At 42.2% G+C, this 24,768-nt stretch overlaps 1 protein-coding gene across 3 annotated transcripts in view; it reads right to left on the bottom strand.

The window, feature by feature from the left end:
* Nucleotides 1-608: 608 nt before the first annotated feature.
* SLC24A2 (solute carrier family 24 member 2) overlaps nt 609-24,768 on the bottom strand; it is a 166,493-nt gene continuing 142,333 nt past the window's right edge. For all 3 annotated transcript variants that reach the window (XM_043546316.1, XM_037902044.2, XM_007061681.3), the window contains 4 exons: nt 20,782-20,916; nt 5,322-5,411; nt 3,434-3,600; nt 609-936 (listed from right to left, as the gene is read on the bottom strand). In XM_043546316.1, coding sequence (XP_043402251.1) covers nt 687-936; nt 3,434-3,600; nt 5,322-5,411; nt 20,782-20,916 — 642 coding nt within the window. In that variant the 3' untranslated portion in view covers nt 609-686. The remainder of the gene's footprint in view (nt 937-3,433; nt 3,601-5,321; nt 5,412-20,781; nt 20,917-24,768) is intronic.

Here is a 24,768-nt window from a genome sequence, read left to right on the forward strand (position 1 = left end):
ACAGTGCACAATCAGTGCTAGAGCTGGACGCTGCAGGGTTTAGCAGGATTCTATTGAAACATCATGTTCACTTTGCCAAGGGCTTCTAAAGGTCCGCAGTGTGGCTGTCCAAAACGTGTGCAAGCTCACAGCATATGAGTCCATCTGAATGAAGAGATGCGTAAGTCCTTTTCTATCTGTTACTCACGCAGATGCTGTTGGCTAACATCTTCCACTGATACATTCAACAGGTAACTAGATAAATCCCAAACTAGAGGTTTGTGTTTCCCCAAAATGGATACTAGCGTTCTCCTTGCAAGGTTATACCTGTATGTATATATTATTCTTTGTTTCCACATGTAGGCATATATTAATATAGAGAAAGAGAGATACGGGGAAACATAGCATATGTGTAGTATATATAATAACTTGCATTGTTATAACACACATACAGGACCTCTGTCAGTGAACAGTGAGATCTTCCAAGTGACATGCAAAGAAGCCTAAAGGTAGCTGATCTCACCTCTTACATGTAACTGTTTTGTTCAGTAGCAAATGCATCAGCCGAATAATTTTTCCACTTCAAATCCAGCCCTTTTTATCCTCTGTATTTATTTATTTTTGTAAGGGTTGTGGATCCACTGTTTATTCTCAGGGGACGCTGTCCATTGCAGATATTTCTTTTGTTCGAGAAACGGCACTTCCTACTAGATGGAGACAGGGCACAAGATCACTTTGTCCTCCAGAAGGACACTGATGATCAGGAATATGAAATAGAGACCAAACATGGTGAAGCCCAAGAGTTTATTCATCCTCCACTTGCAGAGTGCAATGGAGAGGATGACAAAAAGCAGCATAATGAAGAGGAGGACAATAGCACAGAACAATCCATTGCTGCTGACAGTCACTGGGGCGAAGCTGTTAATTGCAGCATACATTAGCCATGGAAAGGGAAGGCTGAAAAACACAAAGAGAAATTGGAAATGCCATAGAGAAACAAAAAGTGGTATTAAGAATGCTCTGGAGGCACTTCAACATAAAGCTGTTGATTTAAACATAACGAAGCCCATCTGATAGGCTAGTGCGGGGACACAATAAGAGCGGCATTAGGTAACATACCAAAAAGAACAATTCTGTACTGGGTCCTGGGGGAGGGACTAGACTGGGCTGAGCAGCAGGTGTGACTAGGCCGACACACACCCTGTTTCTCAGCAGCAACCTCCAGCAGAGGCCAAGGCACAAATTGGCAGGTTGCAGAAGACTGGGCCCAGTGTACAAAGTGGTGAGGAGAATGGGATTGCCTATTTTTTGTGCCTGCACAGCACCTAGCACAATGCAGCCCTTTGGGCACTTCCAAAATATAAATATTTACCACTACTTTTCTGCTGCCCTCTCCACTGTTGGGAGGTCTGCAGCTGATGAGTGGGCAGGGAATTAAGGGAAATGAGTTCTCCATGCTCCCAAGTTCTCCTATACTTTCTTGACTCTCTTTTCACATTTCCCCCAATCTTCTCTCTGATCCCTACTCAGGCTATTCCAATCACAAGACCCCGCAAAGGTGAAGGACCAGGCTCTCATAACTTGTGTGGAAGAAAACAGAGTCTTCACTCTTATTTTGGAAGCAACAAAATCAGAGACAGCTTTATCCGAGCAATTGCAAGGGAAGAATACAGCTGACAGAGAGCATCTCTGCTTCAGTTTCTCCGAAATACAAGCAATATCACACAAGCATTTATACTCTTTTGTGGCACGCATTAATTGAAAACATCTACATTTTGTTTATATTATGTCCTGTCTAATCCAGCATTTTCTCCCTTTCACTTCTCAAAACATCGTTATCTCAAGGCTAGGTCACACTGACTCTGCACTGCTGTTTTCCCACCTGCTTCCTCCTGTGACAGGGTAATATTCTATCAGCCAAATACTCTCAGCTTCAATATGCTGTTTGTCAGGGGTCTGACACACAGCACATTTAAGGGGACAAGGATCTGCCTAAAGAATTCCCAGAATTTTTTGGCAAAACACTTCACATGCCAGAAGGTGAGTGTGCAACAATATAGGAATGTCCCATTGAACTGGAAAAAGCAGAATTTGGCCTTTTATATGTACTCATCTGGAGGTGTGGGGAAGAGGATTGTGCCTCTTACCCTGCATTAACTATAATTTTACCCAAAACACTTAGTGGGGAATGGTGGTATATGTTTGTTCCTATGAGTCAGTACAGAAATGGAAGTTCTTGTATGGCGACGACTCAATCCCACGGTTTGTTTAGTCTCCACTCAAATACAATTTTAAGTTTCTCCAATGACAGCACTTTATCTTGTTAAAAGAAACTACACTTTATGGGTCATATTCTTTCCTCAGCAATGCTGGTGTAACTCAGTTGATATCAGTGATGTTGAACCAGAGGATGTCAATGAGAGGAGCATTTGGCTCAATAACCTGCTATTTTCACATTAGAATCTGATTATCAAAAATATAATGTGAAATCTCCTCCTGCTGACATCTGATGGCAAACAAATAACTTTGGGGATGGTGCTATTAGAGGTGGCCAGATTCTCAGTTCTTATTCTTAGGGCAGAGATGGGGGGGCAAAGGTGACTTTAACCCCCTCCCCCACATCCTGTATTCTGAGGCAGCCAGGAACCTGCCTGGCCCTGATGTAAGTTAAAACAGCCTCAAGGAGCCTTTAACTTGTGCTCAGCTTCCTGTGGTCCCAATGGGGGCAAACAATGCATTACACCTGTCCATACCCCTGATCACCATTATACCAGGGGCTGGAAGCAGGGCTTTTGCTCTATAGGGACGCCCCCTGCACAGAGTGTATTCTCAGGGTGCCATTTCTGCCCACTTTAAGGCCTCCTTACACTGTCAGAACTATGTGAAGGGGCCTCAGAATAACAGAATCAGTGCCTGTATGTCTGGATTAGTCAGGATTTATCTGGAGGGTGGAACACTCAGTGGTACAGACTACAGCTGGGCAGGCACTGCAAGAACAGAAAAGCACTCATGATCACTGATCACACAGACAGCTGTAGTTTGGAAACAGTGAACAAAAGGGACCAAATCCCAAACTGCTGACTAAAGCAAAGCATGCTTTAAATACGACACCTGCAACAATATTCTTAAATATTTTTAAAATGTGAAATTTACCTGACTGAATGGTTCCTTAAACAAACAAAACAAAACAAACGCACAAACAGCAAATTGGAGGCTCATCCAATTGATTTATAACAAGCTTATTTAACAAATATTCACTTTTGACCTGATTATACAGTAACCTTGATACAAATCAAGAAAAACAGTAAAGCATGTTGCACGTGTAATATACTGTATTTTGAAATCTTCTGTTCCTGTTACATGCAAAAGAACAGAAAGTAATGGTAGCCAACACTATGACAAAACAATGTAAATTTTTATAACTTAGCCATAATTATCTTTGTGCAGTACTTACCCCACTGTGATGTCAAAGATGTTGCTTCCAACAGAGCTGGATACTGCCATATCACCTAGGCCTTTTCGTGCCACAATAACACTGGTAATTAGATCAGGGATAGAGGTGCCTGCAGCTAACATAGTCAATCCCATGATTTCTTCACTAATGCCAATGGTCTCACCAACCTAAAAAGTATTGAGAAAAGTACAAAAGAATACAGAGAGGTCATGAGAGGAATGGGCGTTCTTTGCTGTAAATTTGGTTAAAATGGAAATCACTTAGGGGTATATTCTAGCCTCAATCTTTGGGAGTATGCCAATGGAAAGAGAGTAGAATATGCTCCCAAGTTTTTGGAACATGACATTTTTTAGTTTTGGAATTAAATCATCAATATGACCCTACTGACGGAGTGACTTTCCTAATACTTACTGCTAGTAGGGAGAAAAAGAACATATTTATATTATCAGTGAAGCAGTCAGTATGGGGGGAAGTGGTTGGTTGCTTCTTTAGGGCCAAATACTGCCCTGAGTTGCATGAGTATGTTCGTGGGATGTAAGAGGAGAGGGGTCTGTAGGTAGCAGGGCATAAGATCTATGTGCTAACGACAGTACATTGCTATTGTGCCTGCTAGTGCCTCACAGCCCCAAATGAGCATTTCCCGCCAATATGGGCACGTGGTTAGACCCTCAGCTGGCTAACATGTTTTGCAGGGTCCTGGATGTGCTAGTAGGATATGCACACTGCTGTTTTAAGGGCACAACAGAATGCATATCCTACTGCTTTATTCTACCCTGAGCCATCCTACCTTGTGCTGACAAGATGGCTCTAGGACCCACCACACAGCTAATAAAACTTTACTCTTCCTCGACAACCATGGCTTCGGCAGCTAAGGGCAGCCCTTAGCTTCCAAGTTGTACAGGCAGGGATTTTGCTTTTAGTTGTGTGTAGCTTTACTGAAGTACAGTGGCATTTAAACCTACTGCATTAGATAAATAATAAGAAATTACTAGTGTGACCAATTCTTTATAAGTCTCATAAGGCAAACCATCCCCACTAATGGCAACATCAGGGTTTACAATAGAATTTCAACTGCAGCTTGCAGGGGTTGAATCAAGCTACATGGTTCAGCTGGTGAATCCCTCAGAAACCGAACACTGCATGATTTGCCGAGCTCTGGTTTTCAGACAAGAAGAAACACTTAAGAAAAATATGAGGCCAAGGAAAATGACACTAAAAATTAGACAAACAATGTGGAAACAGGCAAAAAGACAGGAAAAAATGAATAAAAATCAGCACTATGGAAAAGCTATTTCGTTTTGTAGGTCACTTTTACAAGGATTCAACTCACTCAAATGTATTTCCATTAGGGCTGAATCCTACAAAAAGACAAAAATCTCCATTGAGTTCAATGGGAGTTTTGCCTGAGGAGGGACAGCAGGAACTGGGCTATTGTTAAGGATGAAATTCTCCCCAGCAAGCATGCAGGGCCTTTGGAAAACTCTTTGCTCCAAGTAAGCCCTATGATGTTACTGTCAGGTGAGAGGGGTCATGGACAGAGTGACTGAGGAAGGGGTCTACATGCTAAGCCCATATAGGCCTTTGCATCATAGTTCCAGCCTAAAGAGGAATAGCCCATATAAGATTTTCAAAGATGCATTATTTACATAGCTATCAGTGAATGGTGAACAGAATGATCAAATGTTTATCAGCAAAGTGTAAAGAATCCACCTCTTTCAGGGCCACCTTTCCAGACACTGAGTAGTACCTTACTCTGAGAATCATTCCAGCTTGCAGAATAAGGGGCTATTCAGTATGTGGTAGGATTGCAGAATCTGGCCCTAAATGACTAGTCACAAACTGAGACACATTGGAAAGCTTACATTTCACACCATTATCATTCTCTTACCTGATGTGCCCACCAGACCATTAAATAAGAAAAAACTGCTATCCAAGTGATTGCGCCAAAGAATGTGACAGGAAAAAATTTCCTGGAGGACTGAAAGAGAAATAAAATAGAAATAGTGGGCATTTATGTTAAATATTGACCAATGCATATATAGTCCCTAAACAAATTCAAAATGACAAACATAGTGATCTAAGAAAGTTAGAAGAGGGTTAAGCAGCTGAACCTCTGCATGCCCTAATCCTGCAGTTCTTATACAGGCAAACCTCCCACTGACTTCAATAGGAAAATAGCCTATGTCAGGATTGTAATATCAGACCTGATCATACCGAATAGTGAATATTGGTTTGCCATTCATTTTGTATATTCTTAGGCTGAAATTTGCTTCAGTGCTTTACTGAATCATGGTCTTGGCTTTGAATTTACTAAAATAACTTTTATTCATAAAGAATCAGTTTGAAAGTGGAAAACAGCTGTAACAGGCTATGATATTCTTTAGAGCCATTTTCCACTTTTGAACTGATTACTTGTGAATAAAAATTATTCATATTCAAGCTAGTCCTTATCTTGAGGTCTTAAAGAATGAGTATCATTACCCCTGTTTTACAGATGGGGAAACAGAGGCACAGGGAGGTTAAGTGATTTGCCCAAAGTAATCCAGCAGGCTAGAGATGGGAATTGAAACTAGGTCTTCTGGATGCAGGCCAGTGCCCCATCCTCAAGGCCATGTGCACACACTCAAAATATGCAAGGTACAATTAATATAAAAGGTTACTTTTTGCCAACAAACTCTATAGTGAGAATGTATTTTTTGTACAGTCAGCACCACAAAGGTTGCTGCAGAGTCCAGAACGATAAAGAGGTACATTTTGAAGTTTTTAGCTCATCATATTTTGCTTGGAAAAATAACCCTTTTTATTTTCAGTTAACGTGGTAGGATGCAATTAAGATGTACTCATTACTGTGGAACCCCTTTGCTTTGTTTTGTAGAGAGGTTTGTTATAAAAGAAAGGTAAACCTGTACACACAATAATGTCTTTGAAGCCCATTAATGAGTTCCAAAAGCTGTATCACACCAAAGCAGATTCATTTTTAATTAGGATTTCTCCTTTACTAATGTCAAGCTTTGAATGACCAGTATTCTCATAACAAATTAATGGGTTATATTAAAATTCATGACCTATTTTGGTCTCTGTGCCTTTCAGTGTCATTCAACACCCCCACTGCCTTTTTAAGCCAGTTATACCTGTTTAAAAGGGAGAGCTTAAGTTAACTAGTTTGGCAGGGTTAATCTTGATTGTAATTCCGTTTGGAATAATCACAGTGTAAATCAAATTATGGCTTGAGACTAAATTTGTATTGTGAATGAATGCTTCAGCATTTGGTACTGCAGGCACAGCATGCTGAAAAATCAGAGAGGGCAGTGCAGAATGGGGAAGAATGCTGGCAACATGTGCCCTCAAGAAGAAGGAAGAGAAGAACCCATGTGCCCCCAATGCAGATAGAGGCAAGAAACCATTTTCAGGCTCTCTGCACAGGTACTACAGTGGAGAATGGTTTGGAAGAGTCATCTGAGGGAAGGGATCAGAAGGAGACCCCATCAACCGGAAGGCCTGAGATGCATTGTCCTATGGATGGGGGTTCCATGACCACCATTCCCAAGAGGAGGAGAAGGGTGGTGGTGGTCAGGGACTCCCTCTTAAGGGGGATGGAGTTATCCATCTTCCATCCAGACTGGGAAACTCGAGAAGTGTGCTCCTTGCCTGGAGCTAGAATTCAGGATGTGATGGAGTGTCTGCTGAGACTGATCAAGCCCTCGGACCGCTACCCCTTCCTACGTCTCCATGTGGGCACCAATGATACTGCCAAGAATGACCTTGAGTGGGTCACTGCAGACTACATGGCTCTGGGAAGAAGGATAAAGGAATTTGAGGTTCAAGTTGTGTTCTCGTCCATCCCCTCTGTTGAAGGAAAAGTCCCAGGTAGGGATCATTGAATTGTGGAGGTAAATGCGTGGTTGCGCAGGTGGTGTTGGAAAGAGGGCTTTGGATTCTTTGACCGTGGGATGTTGTTCAAGGTAGAAGGATTGCTAGGAAGAGATGGGATCCACCTAATGAAGAGAGGGAAGAGCATCTTCTCAGGCAGGCTTGCTAACTTAGTGAGGAGGGCTTTAAACTGGGTTCGCTGGGGGATGGAGACCTAAGCCCTGTGGTAAGTGGGGAAGTGGGATACTGGGAGGAAACACAAGGAGGAGGGTGCAATAGGGGAGGCTGCCTGGTTCAAACTGAGAAAGTAGGGCAATCGGCTAGTTATCTTAGGTGCCTGTACACGAATGCAAGAAGCCTGGGAAACAAGCAGGAAGAATTGGAAGTCCTGGAACAGTCAATGAACTATGATGTGACTGGAATAATAGAGTCTTGGTGGGGTAACTCACATGACTGGAGCACTGTCATGGATGGGTATAAACTGTTCAGGAAGGACTGGCAGGGGAGAAAAGGTGGAGGAGTTGCACTATATGTAAGAGAGCAGAATGATTGCTCAGAGCTCCAGTATGAAACTGGAGAAAAGCCTGTTGAGTGTCTTTGGGTTAAGTTTAGAGGTGAGAGCAACAAGGGAGATGTCATGGTGGCCACCTGCTATAGACCACCAGACCAGGAGGATGAGGTAGACGAGGCTTTCTCTGGACAACTAACAGAAGTTTCCAGATCACAGGCCCTGGTTCTCATGGGGGACTTCAATCACCCTGACATCTGCTGGAAGAGCAATACAGCAGTGTACAGACAATCCAGGAAGTTTCTGGAGAGTGTTGGGGACAACTTCCTGGTGCAAGTACGGGAGGAACCAACTAGGGGCCATGCTCCTCTTGACGTGCTGCTCACAAACAGGAAAGAATTGGTAGGGGAAATAGAATTGGGTGGTAACCTGGGCAGCAGTGACCATGAGATGGTCGAGTTCAGGATCCTGACAAAAGGAAGAAAGGAGAGCAGCAGAATATGGACCCTGGACTTCAGAAAAGCAGACTTAGACTCCTTCAGGGAACTGATAGGCAGGATCCCCTGGGAGGCTAATATGAGGGGGAAAGTAGTCCAGGAGAGTTGGCTGTATTTTAAAGAAGCCTTATTGAGGGTGCAGGAACAAACCACCCCGATATGCAGAAAGAATAGCAAATGGCAGGCAACCAGCTTGTCTTAACAGAGAAACTTTCGGTGAGTTTAATCACAAAAAGGAAGCTTACAAGAAGTGGAAACTTGGACAGATGACTAGGGAGGAGTATGCAGGGGTGTAGTCAGGAAGGTCAAAGCACAATTGGAGCTGCAGCTAGCAAGCGATGTGAAGGGTAACAAGAAGAGTTTCTACAGGGATGTTAGCAACAAGAAGAAGGTCAGGGAAAGTGTGGAACCCTTACTGAATGGGGGAGGCAACCCAGTAACAGATGATGTGGAAAAAGCTTAAGTACTCAATGCTTTTTTTGCCTTGGTCTTCACAGAGAAGGTCAGCTCCCAGGCTGCTACACTGGGCAGCATAGAATGGGGAGGAGGTGAGCAGCCCTCAGCGGTGAAAGAACAGGTTAAGGACTATTTAGAAAAGCTGGACATGCACAAGTCCATGGGTCCAGATCTAATGCATCCAAGGGTGCTGAGGGAGTTGGCTGATGAGATTGCAGAGCCATTGGCCATTATCTTTGAAAAATCGTGGTGATCAGGGGAGGTCCCGGACAACTGGAAAAAGGCAAATATAGTGCCCATCTTTATAAAAGGGAAGAACGAGAACCCGGGGAACTACACACTGGTCAGCCTCACCTCAGTCCCTTGAAAAATCTTGGAGCAGGTCCTCAAGGAATCCATTTTGAAGCACTGCAAGGAGAGGAAGGTGATCAGGAACAGTCAACATGGATTCACCAAGGGCAAGTCATGCCTGACCAAACTGACTGCCTTCTATGATGAGATAACTGGCGCTGTGGATAGTGGTGGATGTGATATACCTTGACTTTATCAAAGCTTTCGATATGGTCTCCCACAGTATTCTTGCCAGCAAGTTAAAGAAGTATGGATTGGATGAATGGACTATAAGGTGGATGGAAAGCTGGCTAGATCGTCAGGCTCAATGGGTAGTGATCAATGGCTCAATGTCTAGCTGGCAGCCGGTATCAAGCGGAGTGCTCCAGGGGTTGGTCCTGGGGCTGGTTTTGTTCAACATCTTCATTAATGATCTGGATGATGGGATGGATTGCACCCTCAGCGAGTTCGTGAATGACGCTAAGCTTGGGGGGCGGGGGGGGGGAGGTAGATACGCTGGAGGGTAGGGATAGGGTCCAGAGTGACCTAGACAAATTGGAGGATTGGGCCAAAAGAAATCTGATGAGGTTCAACAAGGACAAGTGCAGAGTCCTACACTTAGGATGGAAGAATCCCATGCACTGCTACAGGCTGGGGACCAACTGGCTAAGTGCAGTTCTGCCGAAAAGGACCTAGGGGTTACAGTGGACGAGAAGCTGGATATGAGTCAACAGTGTGCCCTTGTTGCCAAGAAGGCTAACGGCATATTGGGCTGCATTAGTAGGAGTGTTGCCAGCAGATGGATGGAAGTGATTATTCCCCTCTATTCAGCACTGGTGAGGTCACATCTGGAGTACTGCATCCAGTTTTGGACCCCCCACTACAGAAAGGATGTGGATAAATTGGAGAGAGTCCAGTGGAGGGGAACAAAAATTATTAGGGAGCTGGGGCACATGACCTATGAAGAAAGGCTGCGGGAACAGACTTATTTAGTCTCCAAAAGAGAAGAGTGTGTGTGCGGGGATTTGATAGTGGTCTACCTGAAGACAGGTTCCAAAGAGGATGGACCTCAGCTGTTCTCAGTGGTGGCAGATGACAGAACAAGGAGCAATGGTCTCAAGTTGCAGGGGGGGAGGTCTAGGTTGGATATTAGGAAAATATATTTCACTAGGAGGGTGGTGAAGCACTGGAATGGGTTACCTAGGGAGGTGGTGGAATCTCCATCCTTAGAGGTTTCTAAGGCTGGCTTGATAATGCCCTGGCTGGGATGATTTAGTTGGGCTTGGTCCTGTTTTGAGCAGAGGGTTGGCCTAGATGACCTCCTGAAGTCTCTTCCAACCCTAATCTTCTATGATTCTATGAGTCAGATTTTAAACAACAAACATTCCTTAAAGTCACTCGTTGTTTTGGCTCTCGTTCATGTCAGAGTATTTTTAATGAGCCAGTGATAATGTTTTACAAGCTTATGTGAATGATCAATAGGACTGCTTGTGTGAGTAAGCGCTCTCCATTGGGAATACTGGTTCCACTGTCCAGTGTGTAATTGTGGCTTGACTCTATAGCACTTCTGTTTGTGAAAGTCCTTTTAACTTCACTTTTAATTTTTGGGCCCATGGACTACAGGTAAGGCTATGATTTAGTCATGGAGGTCACGGCAGTCACGGATTCTGTGACTTTACCAGACTTCCATGACTACTTTGGCTTCAGCTGTCAGGGGCTGAAGCCAGGGCTGGAGGTGGGACTGTGTGCCCCTGCTCTGCAACTGGGGCTGGAACCAGAACCCTGCAGCCCCTGCCCTGCAGCTTGTGGCGGGGGCTGCAGCTGGGGCCGTGCACCCCCCTTGTGGCTTCCCAGGGCAGTGGCCCCCTGGCTGCAGTTGGGGCTTGGTGGGGGCTAGAGCCGGGGCCGCGCACCTGTGTTCCGCAGCTGTGGCCAGCTCCAGAGCAAGGGCTGTACGTCCCCATGGCTGCGCCCCACTCTGTGGCTGCTGGAGCTGGGGCTGTGCCCCCTGCCATGGTGGGGGGCTCAGCCTGTCAGTCCTCACCCCTATAGGACTCCATTCCTCTCCCCACCTATCCCTGGGCACTGGTTATTTTTGGTAAAGTCACGGACAGGTCACGGGCTCCCCTGTGAATATCTGTTTATTGTCTGGGACCTGTCCATGACTTTTACTAAAAATAACTGTGACAAAATCTTAGCCTTAACTACAGGCCATTCTCCTGCTTAGCAAAACTCTCCAAACAGTAACTTCCTCAGACAGTGCATTCAGATCAAACCATGAGATCCTAGGCGAATCCTGCAGCTTCCATTTGAACTATCATTTCAGAATGTAAAATGTCTAATACATGCAGCCTCTCTCTGTTCCTCCATTCTCTGGAACACAGTTCTCCCCACATAGGCATGTGAGTAATTTCCAACTGCAGGGAGAAAATTAGGCTCAGAAATGTACTGAATGTTCCCATTACTTTCCCTGAACATGGCTGCAATTAGAGTCAGAGAGCAAGCACTCTTTGAATATTGTCAATTCAGCATGCTTAAGTCAGTCTAAAGATTTCTTTTTCAGGGATCTCACAGAAATTCAAGGCCAGTTCTACTATACATTACTCCTCGCAGACCAGAACCCACTCAACCCACCCACATTAGGCAGAACAGGCATTCTCCTGGGGCAGAACAATATTCAGGGACTGTTTTGTGTGGGTGACTGCAAGCTAAATGGAGTGCCTGTAGATGCTACTTGCACCAACAGGAGGTTTTCAACCTTTTTTAATTTGCAGACCCCTAAAACATTTTGAATAGAGGTGCGGATGCCTTCGGAAATTTTAGACATAGTGTGTGATACCCCATGGGGCTGTGGACCAGAAATTGAAAACAACTATTCTATGGGAATGACAACCTTTCATGGACCCCCTGAGACATAGATTGTGGACCCCTAGGGGTCTGAGGACCCTGGGTTGAAAACCACTGCTGTATGTAATCCATCTCCCTGAGAAGTGGTAGCTAAATTGACACAAGAATTTTTCCATCAACCTAGCGCTGGTCTACACCAGGGGTTAGGTCAGTAGAGCTGTCTCTCAGGGCGGGGGGGTGGGGGGTGGATTTTTCACACCCCTCAGAAACATAGCTATACCAAAGTACAGTCCCAATGCAGGCCAGGTCTGCATACCTTTCCCAGGCCTGAAGAAGAGCTTTGCATAGCTTGAAAGTTTGTTTCTTTCACCAGTGGAAGTTGGTCCAATGTATTACCTCACCTACCGTGTCTCTCTAATATCCTGGGACCAACACGGTCAAAACAACACTTCTGGCTGCTGCAGTGAGTATATGTAATTTTACTTCAGTGGGAGTAGGACTGAGCCTGAATGGGGCAAATGATTCAAAAGGATTTTTTTTTTTGTAAAGACATCCATTTCTTGTTCAGTATTTTCAACTTTTTGGATTATTTTCTTATTTTGTGTAAGTTTGTAGTGTTTTCTTCAACGGAAGGCAGCGAGAAGATGAGGTGGTATGCGTGTTGTTGGCAATCAGCTTTAAAATTCTATTTTAAAATTTAAAATTTAAATTTAAAATTTAAAAGGAGAGCCAATCAGAGCAGAGGGATTTGCATATTCTTGTTGTCAAAAATAACAATACTGTGAATTATTCAAATTCTTGCTATTGGCCAATAATGGCTGTCAGTCAACCAGAGAACAGGGCTATCCATACCATATGGTTATTGTAAAATAATGATATAGTGTTTATGCAAATCAGACAAGGAATCAACCACAATGCAGGAAACTGCAGAGCTGAGAATTATGTCAGTAACTTTATAGCATACATGCACCCTGACTGTCTGAGCCAATTTTGTTCCATTATAATTAGCTGATAAGCAGTAGTTCAAGGCTATGTGAACTTTAACAGACTTTACAGTTTAATTATCTATTTTTAGAAGAGAAAACATTATAACTGAAAAAGTGCAAAATGTAAAGCCTGTGCCAATTGTAGAAGCTGAAATCATGCACAAATCCAATAAATATGGTAATAATTTGCATACAGATGAATTTGAAAAAAAGAGTGGGAGTACTGTTTTTACCGAGGCTGGATCTTCAAAAAAAATTAGATTGTAATTATTGTCAAAGTTTTGGATATTCATCTATGTGAGTAATTCACAAGCTCCTGGGAATGAGCAGAGCTGTCAGTTCTAAAAATTTTCCTGGAAGAAATAGTCAGAGCTGTCAGACAGCAATGTTTCTCAACATTTCTTTCCAGTTGAGTACGCAGCTGTTGGGATGGTTGCTTTATAAAGATATTAGCACCCAGTTTTATTACCAGTTGGCTCTGCTGTGGTCATGGTAACAGGACAAATCAAAAAAGCATGGTTCATACAGTAAATATGCCATTTCGACTTAGAGATGTCAACTGAATTTAGTTGCGTGAATCTAGATTTGTTGGACTGGTGTTGCTTCTGCATAGTGCCTTCTTTGCTCACATATTTTTCCTGGGGCACATATGTATAGAATTCCTAATGGTCTTTGAAAAATATCAGAGCTTAAAACGAATAGGATTATGATCAAAGAATGTTTTCAGCAAATGTGTTGTTTCTTAGAGCCTGATCCTGCAAGGTATTGAGCCTTTGTTTGGCAAAAAAATAAAGGATTTTTTTACCTTTGCCCACTTTTATTACTGTGCTTTTATTTTATATTTAATCTTAATACCTCATATATTTGTCTCATATGTACATTTATTTGTGCAAACTCTCTATTCTCTATTACTCTAGGCATTAGATATAGTTTATCATTCATCATATTTTGCTCATTTAGGCTCTAATCCTGAAATTGGGTCTGTGTGGGCACACCTTTGTCCTTGTTCAGAGTCCTGTAGATGATAATGGTTCTATTTGTTGAAGGAAATGTTCACTTATATGGAGTCTCAGTGTAGTTAATGGGACTCTGCACGGCCACCAGGGGTGGATTAGGGTTTTGTGCGCCCCTGGGCCAGAGCAAATGGGGGCCCCTCCACACCCCTTTGGCCTGCAGTCTCCCCTGAATCCCCCCGATGCTTCTGCTGGGGAAATGGGGTCGGGGCGCGGGGGCTTGCCCCAGTCCACCCGCCCGGCACTCCAGCCGCCACGCCCCGACCCCACTCCCCAGCTGGAGTGCCAGACAGGCAGAGCGGGGCAAGCCCCCACTCCCTGACCCTGCTCCCGAGCTGGAGTGCCCAGCGGGTGGAGCGGGTCAGAGTGCAGGGGTACCTATTTTTCTGGGTCCCCCAATTGGCCGGGGCCCCTGGGCACAGGCTCCATTGGCCCAGTGGCTAATCTGCCACTGATGGGCATAACGATTTGCCCCATGTTGGCACCATGGTAGAATTTGAGCCTTATTATTTGTTCTTTTTTCAGAGTGGAAAGGAGGGAGGCAGTTGGGGGGGGGTCTAGTGGACTGAGCTCTGGACTGGGATTCAAGATACCTGGTTTTATTCCTGGCCCTGTCTCTAGTTTGGTGAGTGACTCTGAGGCAGTCACTTCACCTCTCTGTCTCTCAATTTCCCCATCTGTAAAATGGGGATAATGATATTTATATCCTTTGTATAGCTCTTTGAGATCTATTGCTGAAAAGCACTGTACAAATATGAGTTACTATTACTACAACATCTAGCTATTATTATTATTATTATTATTATTATTATTAATAAAGGCATTTGAACAAAAAGCCAACCACTAAATCCCCATGGAATAAATCAGTCCCTAGCGTACTGCCAGTTACTTCAATAGCATTACAGTGAGGATGGGTCTAGCTCCATAAGCGATTGTCTTAAGTAAACAGTTTATTAAGCTAGCAAATGTTTATTAAAATGGGTCATTTATTGATTTAATTATGGAGCTGCTTTTCAACTAATATACAGACCACTGTAGTTATATTTCTAAAAAAAAATCATTATCTGTACACTGGATAAAATTCAGGAAAAACAAAAACAAAGACAGCAGGGATCCTACTGATTAAAAATTGTATATTTCATGTTAGAGATTTTTGCTAAATTTGGCATTCATTAGACTATAAGGATTTATAGAACTGACTGTAGTTTGCTCTAGTGCTGGTAAACACTATTAATACTTCCCCCTTCAGCTCAGCTAAAATATATTTTAGAAAGGAAGGTAAAGGAGAAAAGGAAAAACACCCAGAAGAAAGGGGAGGACAATTTTCAGAAGTGGGCACCCACAGAGGACATACAAAGCTCTATATGGACTCTCAAATCTGCACTTAGCACGCAAGTGCTCATTTTATGTGCCTAAGTGCCAACATGAGCCTCCAAATAGGGAATTCGAATTTCCTATTAAAATTATCATATTTGCAAATTGTGTCCAAAGTGTTTAGTTTGCCTTCAAAATCTATTTGAATGTTGCAGTAGGTTTGCTCAAATCTTTGACTCACACTATACATGTAAATCTGAATTCTGAAGTGCACTTTGAACCATCATAATCAACCATTATTTTGGGTGGTACGGGTGGGGGTGACAGGCAGGAGTAAGACAGAGAGTTTTAGACACAAACAAGCTAATGAAGCATCTGTGACAAGTTAGGCAGCTGGGCATAGAGAGTTTCTGCAACTGTCTGGTTAATTCTTTCACAGTAATGTTCAATGTAAACAGTTTGTCACATTGATACATCCTGTTACCTCTCCAGTTATTACTACATGTGATTACAAACTGCATACAGTATTAGCCTCCGTTTCCTGCTATTCGTGACAAGCCATTCCTTTCTGTGAATCAAATTCTTCTTTAGTTTCTGCCACCCTTTGACTTTCAGTATATACATTTATACTTCATCCTTTATGTTATGATATAGTATGTCCTACTGGAATCAATTCTTTTTTGTCAATGGGCCAGAACTGGCGTGTGCACTTCTGATGCAAACCTTCACATGACTTTTACAGTCACTTGAATATTAATGAGATTTTTGATTTTCATTAAACATTTTTGTTAACAACTGGTTATACAATATAAATGTTTGAGGCAAAGGAATAAAATGATTACAAGGAGTGCTTCGGGTAGTTTGAGATTTTTATTCAAAACAATGCACGCCACTTCCCATGTCTAGGTGTAATTGAGAATAGAATTTGAAATCCTTTGTGAATAACTTGATACATCCTGATTCATATTAATAGTCAATGAGATTGCAAAACAAAGACCAATACAAAACTGAAACCTATATCATACTGTATGCTGTTATGTTATTAAACAACACATTTTAACATAGTTGTTTGAACTCGAAAAGAAAAAACCATGAGAGCACAAACAGACGGGAAAACTGAAAATTTATGCCTTTTGAAAAAAGAAAAGGAGGACTTGTGGCACCTTAGAGACTAACCAATTTATTTGAGCATGAGCTTTCGTGAGCCACAGCTCACTCCATCGGATGCATACTGTGGAAATTGCAGAAGACATTATATACACAGACACCATGAAACAATACCTCCTCCCACCCCACTCTCCTGCTGGTAATAGCTTATCTAAAGTGATCATCAAGTTGGGCCATTTCCAGCACAAATCCAGGTTTTCTCACCCTCCGCCCCCTCACAGACAAACTCACTCTCTTGCTGGTAACAGCCCATCCAAAGTGACCACTGTCTTCACAATGTGTATGATAATCAAGGTGGGCCATTTCCTGCAGAAATCCAGGTTCTCTCACCCCCTCACCCCCCTCCAAAAACCACACACACAAACTCACTCTCCTGCTGGTAATAGCCTATCCAAAGTGACCACTCTCCTTACAACCTGCAGGAGAGTGAGTTTGTGTGGAGGGGGCGGTGAGAAAACCTGGATTTGTGCTGGAAATCGCCCACCTTGATTATCATGCACATTGTAGGGGGAGTGGTCACTTTGGATGAGCTATTACCAGCAGGAGAGTGAGTTTGTGTGTGTATAGGGGTGGGGGAATGAGAAAACCTGGATTTGTGCTGGAAATGGCCCACTTTGATTTTCATGCAGGTTGTAAGGAGAGTGGTCACTTTGGATAGGCTATTACCAGCAGGAGAGTGAGTTTGTGTGTGTGGTTTTTGGAGGGGGGTGAGGGGGTGAGAGAACCTGGATTTCTGCAGGAAATGGCCCACCTTGATTATCATACACATTGTGAAGACAGTGGTCACTTTGGATGGGCTGTTACCAGCAAGAGAGTGAGTTTGTCTGTGAGGGGGCGGAGGGTGAGAAAACCTGGATTTGTGCTGGAAACGGCCCAACTTGATGATCACTTTAGATAAGCTATTACCAGCAGGAGAGTGGGGTGGGAGGAGGTATTGTTTCATGGTGTCTGTGTATATAATGTCTTCTGCAATTTCCACAGTATGCATCCGATGAAGTGAGCTGTGGCTCACGAAAGCTCATGCTCAAATAAATTGGTTAGTCTCTAAGGTGCCACAAGTCCTCCTTTTCTTTTTGCGAATACAGACTAACACGGCTGTTACTCTGAAATATGCCTTTTGAGAAATCTTTATCAAAGAACAATTTGACAGTCTTATTTTAGTTTGTGTTCTTTGCACTGAACCGAAGCTTTTCAGTGCATGGGAGGGGAAATGTGGTGGGAGGAAGAATTCAGAACACTGATTTAGACCCTTATAAATTTGTGCATCCCCTCTCTTTGAAGTTTTAAATATATTTTTGAACTGAGAAGAGGAGATTAAAACACTTACTGAGGCATTAATCCAGCTATTGATTTTTCAGCTTTGACGAGTCTATCAGCTATTACCGTTTCGATATGTAAATACAAGAGAGTGAGGACATGACAAACTATTACAGTCATTTTTATTAATATCCAACCTTCACTGACTGCAAACACAAAGATCGGGATGAAATTAATGGATGGTCTGCATGTGGAAAGACTGCTGGATCTCATCCTAAAGTGATAACCAAAAGATTGTAAATAATATAAATAACTGAGCCAACTCCTAAATCCACCTTATTCAGCTTTTACTTAGTCCTTACTCAGGCTAAACTTCTTCTTAATGAAAGTTTGCCTGAGTAAGGATGAATATAACTGCATTCAAGGGACAGTTATATTTAGGAATCAAACCTGTGTGTGAAAATGTTTAAGTAACAACTAAGATTACTGTTCCTGAAAAAGACTAGAGAAAACAATATATTTGAAAATATTTTTTACTTTTTTTTTATTTCAATGGGATGACTTGTACTTAACATAGGACATGTGCTTAACTCTCTCCTTAACCAGGGACATAACTGCCAAATGATGATGAAATTTATGCCGTAGGAGTAATTAATCTTTTGATATTGTTTTTTTCTGGTTATTTTTCTTCTTGCCTTAATAAAACATTTGAAACAAACAAGCCAAAATGACATAAGATAAAATAAAATAAAAGGCAAATGTGGGTTGTAAATTGCCTTTGGGGACTCAGGGGCAGATGTAATAACTGAAACTACTTTTAACTCGTTTTTTGAAGCTGTCTACATTTCACACTGATGGCATTCATGACCATTTTAAATTTAATTTTACTTGTGTTAAAACATCTTAAAAATAAAAAATGTTTTTTAAAAATTGATTTGTGTAGGCCTAATCCCTCTTTCAGTTAGACCTGTACAACTTGCCTGCACTGGTCTCAGAACTCTTTAAGTATTTAATCTTCCACTGTACTGTGTTGTAGGGCAAGCCCATGCTGTGCAGTGACCCTGTCAGATGTCACAAGCTAAGTAGGGTCAGATAAGCTAAGCAGGGTCAGTACTTGTGTGGAAAATCTAAGTGCTGCAGGCAGTGGTTTTAGGGATCCAATAGGTGGCAATCTTCCCTTTGAATCAATACTGCACATATACCTTAGCACTGTGTTCAGGGGCGAGGAGCCATCACTGGGATGGGATGTAAATCAAATGTTCTGATCACTTGTGGTCAAGAGACATCTAATGGCCTTTTTAGTAAAAGTAAGCATGTTAACCCCTGTGTATTGGCTCTGATAATTATATTCTGCCTTCCTAAAACCCTTGAAGTGTCAATTAACTAAGAAGAGCTCTGTGTAGCTTGTAAAGCTTGAAAGCTTGTCTCTCTCACCAACAGCAGTAAGTCCAGTAAAACATATCACCTCATTTACCTTGTCTCTCTATAGTACTCTTCTTCAGTTTGCCATAAACTGCTGTGCCCTGTTAAATCCAGGCGAGTGCTGCATTATATACCATTCCTCTCAGGGGTGTTGTGGGGCTTAATTAACTACACCCTTGGTATACACTTAAAATTTAGATCAACCTAGATATGTTTCTCAGGTGTGTGAAAAATTCATACCCCTGAACACCATAGTTATGTGGACCTAATCACAGCTAGGTTGAGGCAACAATTCTTCTATCAACCTAGCTACCACCACTAGGTGAGTTGTAAGGAGTTTTAATGTCAATGTAGGTAACAGATGCCACTGTAGCACCTGTAGTGTAGACATGCCCTAAGGATCTGATTGTTCCCCTGACATTCGTGGGCAGACAGTATCATCTTAACATTACAATCCTCTTTTTTGATAGCGAGAGTCAGCTGTTTCCCTAGTATTGTGTCCCACATTCCCCTCTCCTGTGCATGTTTCTTGATAGGGTCCAAGATCTGAGACTGAGAAGTGGTAGGCTGGGAGGGAAGAAGTAGGAGCTCAGAGACCAAGTCAGGAGGACATGCATCATCATTCTTTTAACTCACAGGGAATCAGCACAGATAGTAATACTGGCTGAGGCTGCATTCATTTCTGATAGGTTTCAGAGTAGCAGCCATGTTAGTCTGTATCAGCAAAAAGAAAAGGAGTACTTGTGGCACCTTAGAGACTACCAAATTTATTTGAGCATAAGCTTTCGTGGGCTACAGCCCACTTCATCAGATGCATAGAATGGAACATATAGTAAGAAGATATTTATACATACAGAGAACATGAAAAGATGGAAGTACAACCACTCTGAAGACTGAAGCGCCACTAGGGGTGGCTAAAGTATGTTTGTGGCATCAAATCAGAGAACGATGTGGGTCCTCAGGACGTTTGCTTTCAGGAGAAGCCCTGTTAGCACTTTGCCCATGTTGATGAGTTGCCAGAGGAAGCTGTGATGCAACACGGACCTTTGTTTGTAAAGTATTTTGAGCCTAAGTTGAAAGGTGCCTCAGACGTGCAAAGTGGCACTGTTATATATAATCATTTTATTTGACTAAATCTGAATGTTTAATACTTAAAGTGAGTATTTATAGAAAGCACAGACTTTACTGCTGTTTCGGAGACACTAGGATACAGGAACTGTTAGTGGTCTGCGCGTTCCTGAAAGATAGACTTCCTATGGTGTTAAGTAATGCATAGTGGACATCAAGAAATGCAATTATCAAGGCCCACAAGAAAGAGTTTCTCTCTTTGTGCCATAAAATATTTATGCATATAATGGCAACACATTCACAACGATACCTCCCAGATTAATACTTGGTTTAAGGTTGATGTTTGCTTCAGAATTCTGGTGTTGTATTTTCTCCACAAGTGAAACTGCTGAAAAATCACAAACTCTACTTTTACATTAATCCACTAGGCTTTGCAAACCGCACAAAATTCTTTATCACATATTTGCCTTAAAATAGAGGGATCCTAAACTATATTAAAACTATGACAAAGGGGGTTAAAAATGTTCAAGAAGACGGAGAAGTTTGAATCTGTTCAATGAAACCATCCCATTGTGCAAAACACATCAACTTATAACAACAGTGCGGTACTCACAGGCTTTCTGACATCTGGCAGGGTAATCCACAATGGAAAAACAATGGGGAAAACAGCAAGATACATGAGCTGTTTGCGTAGGGTGTCAGGCCAGGCCAGGCTGAGAGGCTGCTCTTCATCATCATCTTCTGAATTCTGTCATAAAAATGGAAATGAATAGAAGGTAAATTGGGTGAATAAAGTCAGTGATCTCTTCGGAGAAAGTCATGCGAACTTCACGCCTTGAAGAAAGACTCATTAGCTCCAGCTATATTACAACTATTGGGCTTGAATTGCCAGTGTTGGTGCAGGAAGGTGCAAGCTGCACAAGCCTGTGCCCCAAAGGGTTCTACCCCTGAAGAGGGGCAGATTATGTTTACACTGCCAGGAGTCTACGCGATAGCAGCCAGGGCAGTGGAGCACTAAACTGCAGCTAGAGCGTCACATGAATCCTGATGGCAAAGGTTGCCTGAGGATGCAATGAATCCGTGGCCCCTCCATTGCCAATGCTAGCCATTCTTTGGGATTGCACTGACCAGCTTCAGGCATCCTGGCAGAGTGGGGATGTAGCCCAGTGGGCTAGTTTACTTTATTATATTCACTGCTACTGTAGCCCAGTGGGCTAGCTCACCTTCATTATATTTACTGCTTTGCATTATATTCGGCAGTAATGCAAGAAACCTACAGGCCCATATCCTGTAAGACATTAGCTTCAGCAAGTTAGCATACTTATGTCTGGGACTTTCACCTAGATAAATGGAGCTAAAGCATAGGGTCCATGTATAACTGCGACCTTTAACATATAGGATGCGTTACAGCAGGTCGGCATAGGGGCTTTCCTAACTTTCATACCCTTTTAAACTTAACAGGTACACCACAACTTAGAACTTGAAAAGAACCAAAATAACTAGTTAGGACAGAAATAACAAATGTGATACCTAACCACAAAAGGGCCATGGTAACAAAGTGATGTATATAATAAATTGAGATCACTGAAATACTAACCTATAGAAAAAAGACACTCCAACATTAGTGAGGTGAGGAAATACAAACAATAAGAAGGGAAAAATCCCCTACTGAATATGCATTGAACATAACGGCGTCAGTGTAACATAGTATAAAAGTGGCATCCCAGCCTAGGGGCAGTAGGAGAGAGAGATGTAGTCCTTGGGTAGTTCCAGAAAGATAGCCACTGGTGATGATGGGGAAGGTGATGCTAATGAGGAAGATGATGGCTAACTTTGCAGGTTGTTCTACAAGGGATGATGCGAGTATATGGATGTGCAGATGTACGTTCTGTAGTAGCTCTATCTTACTAAGTTGGGGTCTTTGTAACTGTGCTAAATGTATTAATAAACTATATTTCCTCTATTAGTTCCTATATTGTGAGTGTTGCAACTGTGCACATCAGGGTTCCCAACTATATAATAATTTAAATTATACTGGGCCTGATCTTGGGGCAAGAACCTGTCAACCCTCAAAGTGATAACTGGAGATTCTTACGTAATCAATATAATTAATACATAATCTAAGATCAGGCTACAGGGATTGTATTCACTTTGTGCCTCTGACACATCTCCAAACAGACTTCCACCACTGTTTCCTCCATCCTGGGTTATACTGGGCAAAACCAGAGTAACCAAGGTCTGAATCAAGACCATCCATAATGTTTTGCCCTCTGACCTTCCAGTAGCACATCAATTTTTTAGCAACTAACCAGCAAAACCTTAGGGAAAAACTTTCACCCACATGATGGATCTTCACTCCAATATTTTAACCTCTCTACACACAAGTGTTTTTCATTTGTTTTTACACCCTACTGTTAATTGGTTTTCAGCCACTTACCACAGGATAAGCTTGGAGGGATGTCTCCTGTGACATAGGACCTTTACAGCTGGCCACATCACTTTTCCTGTTTCTCTGCCCTCCTTTCACTCCTCAGCATGCAGGTGACCTAAGACCCTTTAGGACTGCCATAGAATGCCGCTAATGGGCATGACCTAGACTACTTTGACACTTTCTGGCCTTTTTGCCCAAGAGGCCAAATTCATCCCTGGTGTAACTCAAAGAGGTGATGTCAATGGGGTTACACCAGATCCAATTTACACTGCTGTGTAAGCCAACACAAAATTCAGCCTGAATGGTTCTGTCCCACAAAGGGCCTGATCCAACCCCCCTGAATTCACTGGAAAGTCTCCCATTGAGTTCAGTTAGAGAAAGCCCAAAGAGCAATACACAATATAAGTTGGATTTTCCTCAGAGCATGCAGGATGTGCCTACTTTTAAAAGTCATTTTAAAAAGAGATTATAATTGAGATCTCAAACCTTTCTGAAAATTACATACTATTCTTCCAATAAGTTTATACTGTGCTGAGGAACATTATCATCACCTTTCTATGAGTTAAGACCCTGTGTTAACAGTGCTTAGTTAAAGTTTTTAACAGTGCTGCAAGAGGCTGGTTTCAGAATCTACTTGATTTGGTTAGTTTATTGCATAGCTCTGTAATTTTGGGGGTTTATTAATAGTTCTGTTTCAAAATCCATTCCTAATTATTGACTAGAAAATCATCCGTTTGATTACTCTACAAGTAACTCAAGGTTGTCGTCTCTATAAAGTGATCATTTTAAATGTTCCTATCAACACTAAGGGACACAAAACCTGATTCTGACCGAATTTTTTCCAGTTTTATATCTGTATCACTTCATTGACTTCACTAGAGTTTTGCCAGATTTACAAAGATACAATCAAGCCAATATCCACAGTTCCCTCTTGATGTGTTCATAAATGCAGCTGCCTTACCAACTATACACACATGTTAAGAGAAGACCATATCTTGTTAGTCCCTATACTTCTAGAAATTCCCAACTAATCTGAGTGATTAAAAAATGACAGTGAACTGAAGAGTCACAGGTATTTATCATGACAAGATTTTACAAACAGATATGGATACAATTTGTCACACACTCGCCACAGAACGTTAAGCATCTGAAAGGTTTAAGAGATTGGCGTGCCCTTTTATCTTTCTGTACACTGCCAAAGTAGGCAGATGCTCAGCACTTCATTTCTATAATCTATGGCAGTTTGACCTCTTTAGAAAACGTATGCAGGTGCAAGGCTACTTCCTTCAAACCAAATCTGTTCTCTCTGTCTCCAGATTCTGGCAGAAGCAACTAGGGGTGCAGATGAGGCTAGATACCTAGCTTTGAAATAATGATTATTGAGGTAAAATAGGAGCACAAAAGAAGCAATTGAAAGGTTGCCTAGGTAACTCTTTCTGAGTGGCTGGGTATATTTCAAGCAGCAGACTCAGCAGGAATAAACCTTCATAAACATTAGTTTCAAAAACAGCACTGAATGACTAAGTATTTTCTGAATTATCATATTTAGAGATTAGCTGAGATTAATAATCCTCTTTAATCATTGTAACTCTGTACATATATTGATATGTATATGGACACACACACACATTTGTAGAACATGCAGATGTTAAACACACAATTCGTGCATGCAGTACTGTCCATTCTGATCATATGCCTTTTGATTCTGATCTTTCTTCTGTGTAAATGAGGACTAACTCCACTGGCAATGCAATTACTCATGATTTACCCAAGTATTGATGAGTTCAGAATCAGACCCATTGTTGTCTTACGTGGGCACAGAAAATATCACAAACTTTGAAACCTCAGAAGCTCACCACATAATTCTACAGAGGGATGGAAAGGAGGCTAATTATAGTGACAAATGTGGAGCTGGTGACATGAAGAGCGAGTTATCTGAACTAAATCAAAGTCTCTTCAATTCAAAACAAAAGCTTTTACTGTTTGCACACACTGGGAAAACAGTGTCATTTTATTCTCTGGTTTCTCTTCACCAGGTTTTAGGCACAAGTCTGCAGTTTATGTGGCAAAAAATTTAAAACTCACAGTTATAAAAAATACAAAGAACCACAAGGCAACCACATGGCACTGTGAATGGCTATGGAATTAGGAGCAGGTGGCAGCTTCTGT

The sequence above is a fragment of the Chelonia mydas genome, chromosome 5 (genome assembly GCF_015237465.2).
Source record: "Chelonia mydas isolate rCheMyd1 chromosome 5, rCheMyd1.pri.v2, whole genome shotgun sequence".
Lineage (NCBI taxonomy): Eukaryota > Metazoa > Chordata > Testudines > Cheloniidae > Chelonia > Chelonia mydas.